General features: G+C 30.5%; 1 protein-coding gene across 3 annotated transcripts in view; it reads right to left on the bottom strand.

Moving 5' to 3' along the window:
- Window positions 1-1,537: 1,537 nt before the first annotated feature.
- The window catches only part of FER (tyrosine-protein kinase Fer), a 230,696-nt gene continuing 225,629 nt past the window's right edge, over window positions 1,538-6,604 (bottom strand). For 2 of the 3 annotated variants that reach the window (XM_089639727.1, XM_089639729.1), the window contains 4 exons: window positions 5,712-5,864; window positions 5,487-5,627; window positions 3,060-3,182; window positions 1,538-2,274 (listed from right to left, as the gene is read on the bottom strand). In XM_089639727.1, coding sequence (XP_089495853.1) covers window positions 2,132-2,274; window positions 3,060-3,182; window positions 5,487-5,627; window positions 5,712-5,864 — 560 coding nt within the window. In that variant the 3' untranslated portion in view covers window positions 1,538-2,131. The remainder of the gene's footprint in view (window positions 2,275-3,059; window positions 3,183-5,486; window positions 5,628-5,711; window positions 5,865-6,604) is intronic. The other variant, XM_089639728.1, reaches the window with a different exon arrangement.

Genomic DNA, 6,604 nt, shown 5'->3' with positions numbered 1-6,604 from the left:
TTCTTCTTCAAACATTCTAAATAAAACACGTAATTGTTTTTATAATTTTATAATATACACGTAATATTTACACAAATTGAATTCATTATTTAGTCAATTGATACGCATACCAATAATGATATTTCAGATCTAAAAATTCAATTTTTGTAGAGAAAAGTAGCTAGAAGGAAAAAAATACAAGCTACTTAGATTGTATCTAAATATTTCCAAATATTGCACTTACGTCCGTAGACATGTTTTATAGTGGAAAACTCTGATAAAAAAAAAAACTAAAAAGCTTAACAATGAAAAATGGTATTAAATATAACACGTTTAAAACTAACATAAAATACTTATGGCGAAATACAAAGAATTGTTTTAACATGGCAATTAAAATACGATAAATTAAATAATTGAATACGTGTACATTTATTGTACGCATTTCTAAGTATTGATTGTCTATGTATGTTTTTAAGTTTAAAATAATACTAAAAACTGAATTCACACAATAAATATAAAATAATCAAAATGCTCTTGTGAAGCTTGTTAGATATGTTTTTAACCTTTCCCTTACTGTGCTAAAAAAATCCACGCGTTCCGGTGCTGTGTAGTCAATACACATCTCAAAATAAGCGATTTAATATCAGAAAAATATGAATATTCATCGCTAATCACTTATGTTTATTATATTTTATATCAAAAGTGATAATAATTGTAATTTAATTGCTGAAAACATGAAAAAACCATCGGCAGAAGCTAAAAAAAACGTGCAAGGGGTCCACATCTAACGACGGTCCGCTTCTGACTGGCTGGCGGCTGGCATACACACAGCTATGCGGTCATAGGTATCGATGGTCTAAATCAAAATACAACTGCGGACGTGTGGATTTTTCATGTTCCCGCATAGCGAACTAAAGCGGGACATCAATAGCGTGTCATTTCCTCGCACACTCTTCGCGTAGCATTGTCACACGGTTGATTTTATTGGTGTAGCGATTTTTAACAAAAACTCTGATTTTTAATTGAATTTGAAAATTATGTAAAATTTTATTTTTTAATTCAGTGCATAAATGTATAACGGAGGAATACCTAAATCTGAACCCAGAATTTATTATATTTATAGAGTTATTAAAGTTATTAGAAGCAATGTGTAGTAAATACACACCACAGATAAGGAAAGGTTAATGGAATATAAGAAGTAGAAATAAAAATATTTTATATTAAAAAAAGCATTAAAAAAAAATAAGTTAAAAATACATTTTTAATTACGAATCTATACAATAATTATGAGATTAAAAAATATTCTTTAAAAATACATCTTAATAAATCTTAATGGCATAATTTATAATCACTGAGTAATTATTAAACAAAAAGACTAAAAAATCTCACTTTTGGCACAAATTTATATATTTTATGTAAAATGTTTTGTACATAAAATGTTTTGAAAAAAATTAAATGAATTAATAGTAGTAATTTGACTCCAAAATAATTATTCAGAACTAATGTTTCTAATTTGAAATAAAACTTGCAAGTTTATTTGATAAATACATATAAATCACTAGTAGAAGATATGAAAAAAAACACTAGAAATACTATACTGTTGATGTGATGTTATTATTGAAATAAAAATGTTGATGCCATTATGAACACAATCTTAAATTTACAAATATTTTGAAAATTATTTCAGGAAAATTGCGAAATATGAGACAAAGATAAATCCATTTAAAATAACATTTTTTTCAATTAAATTGAATTAAAAAATTGAAAACTAATTATAATCACTCTCATAAACAACAGTAAACATAAAATTTTACTATGAAGGTATTATGTTACAGCAAATAGATCATCACTTATAAATTAATATTTTTACAGTATCACTCTTGCATATTACATGCATAATATTATCAAACAAAAACTTCTCACTATGTACAGGGATCAGGGCCAGTCCTGGGCGGGCGCAAATGGAGCAGTGCGCTCCAGACATCGACTTGCTAAAGAGCCAAGACACTGATAATAATGTAACACCTGACACAGCGCCCTTCAGGTTTTTGCTAGCGCCAGGCGCCATTTGGCCTTGGCAGGTATTATTTTTATAAAGTTCATTTGATTAGCAGTAATAATATTATTATTGATAATAATTTTGGATTGTTCATCATCGCATGTCGGAGAACAGGGAGTCGACGGAAGTGTAGATCTGATCGAAGTGCGGCCTCAAATCTGGGTCGTATTCCCAGCATCTGAGCATCTGGTTGTACATATCTTCAGGGCAACCTTCAGGAGCGGGCATCCTGTAGCCTGGAGAACAAATTAGAGATTATAATTCATATATTTTTTTTTTTATAACTCGCCTCACTATTATTTGAATCACTTCATTGCGTATTCAATTCTCCCTGAAGTGTCCCCAACTTCTTATTCCATCCACCTACACGTCGTATTTAATTTAATACTATTCATAATTCTAGAGTGGTATGTAGATACTCTCAATATCGACCTGATGAAAGACAATCATTCAGAATCAAAAAGTCGCTTGAAATCGCTTTAGTCATGGCTGAATAGGTTCATTCCAACCTTCCCCATCGCCATATCCTTCACTTCAGCTTCAGACTCACAACATACGCCAATTGGGGCTGCCATAGTCCCACAGGATATGGACAGTCGGAAGCAGTTAGGACTCTTAGGTGTGCAGTGTTACATTAAAAAAATATATATATTCTCCTTGCACTTCATTCTCTATCCAACTGCTCTCTCTACATATCCAAAAAAATTGAAGTGTCCCTTCCTTAATCTTATTCATTATTCTTACATCGGATTGCATTATTTGCAGACCTCATTTGTAATGTGGTCAAACATGGATTTACATAGGCCAAGGATTTATTAGGAGGGCTTAATTTCAAATAACATTATGACAAAAAGACATGCCCTTATTATCGGTATGTTTTTGTAGATAACGTTCTTTGACTTTAAGCTCTCGTATAGTTTTTAGTAATTATTATACAATTGTGGGAAAGTTAATTATATCATTATTGACAAACTGACTTTCATGATTGTCTACAGAAAGTATTAGGAAGAAGTTTTCTTACCGGTGTCTATTTTTTCCCTGGCTTTGGAATTGGTTAATCCGGAATAAGGTGTGTCTCCTTTAGCAAAGATTTCCCACATCAAGATTCCATAGCTCCAAACGTCACAGAGTGATGTGTACTTTCCTGTAAAATACAATGAAAACATTAATAATTCCCACAGCTAATTTGATGTTTCATCGCACATTAACTTTTCAAGCTAATTTTTTCAGTTTTTTTAACAAACAGCTATTATCCATATGGTCAATGTGTTCGCTTTTCAGAACAGCTCATAAGGTCTTATAGAAACCATTGTCTCCCTTTTCGTTGAAGTTAGAAATATGAACTAATTGAAAAGAAAAAATACCAAGCTTTACATTAAAATATAGAAGTTAACCACAAAATAATTAAAATACACACTTCCATGAAACCAAAAGTTCCGACCGCAATTTGAAAAAAATTTATGAAGCTTTGTGAATTTTAAATTAATTATTTTTATATGAAATGACAAAAAAGTAAGGAGGCAGTAATATTCATTAAACATTTGTCTAATTAAATATGTGTTTTTTACCACTAATTTTAGTTCAGTGTTCAAACGAAAAAATGTAAGGTGAGCCATTTTGAAATAATTTTTATGTTTGATTTTAAAATTTGAATATTTCAAAATATGATTTCAAATTTGAATACTTCAAAATTTGAATACTTCAAAATTTGAATACTTCAAATTTTGAATACTTCAAATTTTGAATACTTCAAAATTTGAATACTTCAAAATTTGAATACTTCAAAATTTGAATACTTCAAAATTTGAATACTTCAAAATTTGAATGTTTCAAAATTTGAATATTTCAATTCAATATTTAAATACTACAAAATTTGAATATTTCAATACATGAAGATTTCATTATTTGAATATTTCAAAATTTGAATATTTTAAATTTTTAATATTTCAATATTAGAATATTTTAAAATTTGAATATTTCAATACATGAAGATTTCATTATTTGAATATTTCAAAATTTGAATATTTTAAATTTTGAATATTTCAATATTAGAATATTTTAAAATTTAAATATTTCAATACATGAAGATTTCATTATTTGAATATTTCAAAATTTGAATATTTTAAATTTTGAATATTTCAATATTAGAATATTTTAAAATTTGAATATTTCAAAAATTATATATGTATTTCTAATCATAAAATTTAAAAGTGTATATCATCACCTTTCAAAAGCAGTTTTTAATTTTCAGATACGTTCCGAAATATCCTATTTATTTGGATTTCGTTGAGAAGCGGAAATACATACAAATTCTTTGACTTTCTGACAGCATCAAAGAAACATAACCGTCAATATGCCAGAGACCCGAAGGGTTAACATTTTCAATGCAATCTATCCCACCATGCTTCACGTTTTGACACAATGTGAAACCTAAAGGAGCATATATGGCGGCTATCACCGTACACGATAGCCGCAAAGTCTTTAAAATACTCAAATACAAAATTCCTTCAAAACTGCACAAATGTGAATATAATATTTTATACCTCAATCCCAAACCAGTTACATTGAATAAGCTTTAGCAAAATATTTTATTGTGGTAACTTCACTGAGGTATCTTTAATGTATTTTTGAGGACAGGAATGAGTGAACTTAGTTCATGAAGAGACACATTGTAATAAGGAGGCAATATAAAATCAGGACATTTGAGGGCCATGTTGGATTGAATCCGTCTGAAGGTATTCGTGGTAATGTGAAACAGGTCTGATAAAAAATAGGGAAACAAAGTTATACATAATATTACAAGACGGAGTTTTGCTACTAATTTAACATTTAGGAAAGGTTGTTTCACAGAATTTTAACAATTCATTAAATTTCAAGTTTTGTAAAGGTTTTATTAAAGTTATGTTATTAAATCATTATTGGTCAGTTTTTTTTTTACATAACTAAAAAAAAAATAACAGAACAATTTCGAAATTTGATGAATTTTTCAAATTATGTGAAACAACTGGCCCTTGGAGTTTATTTATTGACTGAATAACAGAATTACATGAACTGTGCCCTTATATATTGAAAATACATCGTCCCACTACTACAGCCGGTGAGGTTGGCATCCATTCAACTCCAAGATTGTGTCCAAGTTTCATCTTTGTTGAAATCGACCGCTGCATCTGCGCACTTGGGAAATTCCCCCATTGATAGACAGAGAATCGTTAATCGTTAACCGTCGCAGACATAGTAACCAGGGTCTAGTGTGTATGTGATGTCCACACCACTGTAATTAAAGCAGCGAGCCACATACATATCTATGATATTTGGTAAAGGTTATGGTTATGGTTACAACTTGCAGATGTGTACGCGGCTTTAAAAGACATTGGCTACTAGAGTTGGTACGCCGCCTCGTGTAGGACTAGGTTATTGACCTCCTCACATTAAATAAGTTATTATTTACCATAATTCAATGCTTCAGGTGCCGTCCACTTGATAGGAATCTGTTTCATTCCTCCGGAAACAATATATTCCTCTTCCTCCCTCGACATGCCAAAATCTGAGATCTTCACAATGTGGTCCTTGCCTGTTAAACAACCAGAATCTTTGAATGACGGGTTAAGCAGACCATTATATATAATACAGATTAGGTTTGAGGTAAAAGTTGGGGCTGGGATTGGAGACTTACCAACTAAACAGTTTCTGGCGGCCAAGTCGCGGTGAATGCAGTTCTTGCTCTCCAGGTAACGCATTCCCGCCGCTGCGTCGCGACACATTCCAACAAGTTGCTTTTGGCTGAGTGTTGCACCGGATTTTCTTAAGAATGTTAGCAGGGAACCACCTGGAAAATAAACAACATTCATTATAATGTGTAATACAGTTCTCTCTCGCTAATTCGCCATCCCAAAAACCGGGTAAGTGTCCAATTAGTGAAAGCGGCGAATTACAGTGGTAAAAATGAAAACAGGTATTTTGTAAAAACTAACAAACACCGCTAATTGATCTCTTTGGTAACATCAAATAGAAGAAGAATGTAAATTATAAGTAAAGAATGGTGTATATTTATAGATTAAACAAAGAAATTTTTAAACAAGTCAAGTCAGGACCTCGATAGAAGTCATAACAATTATAAAATTTCTAAAAGACAAAAATTGTTTAGACTTGTACCATATTTTATAGAATCGATTCTGCTTGAGGCGATGCCATACGTAGTAATGCAAAATCATGTGTTTTTGGTTTGAAAATTAGATCGCCTAGAAATGTTTCAGATGCTTTAATTAAATACTGCGAGTAGAATACATCTTGACCTTTGAAATAATCGAGTATTTTTTATAAAAGTCTTTTTATAAGCCCAGAAAAAAATAATGTATAGGCCTATGAAAACTGCTTTAAAGTTCAAAATCTCCTACTTACTAACCCATTTTCAGTTATGATTTTATTGTATAATGTGGCAAATTAAGTTATTTATAAAATGATCGGAAAAAAATTAAATATTTATGGCTGAACATCCACAAAATAAAATAAAAGGCACTTTTTGGCCATGTTTTTTTCATGCATAAATCAAAACAGGCGGATGGTGTT

This window comes from Hesperophylax consimilis, chromosome 14 (genome assembly GCF_061612785.1).
Source record: "Hesperophylax consimilis isolate HC1 chromosome 14, BYU_Hcon_1.0, whole genome shotgun sequence".
Classification (NCBI taxonomy): domain Eukaryota; kingdom Metazoa; phylum Arthropoda; class Insecta; order Trichoptera; family Limnephilidae; genus Hesperophylax; species Hesperophylax consimilis.
This window is presented reverse-complemented; position numbering and strand designations above follow the sequence as displayed.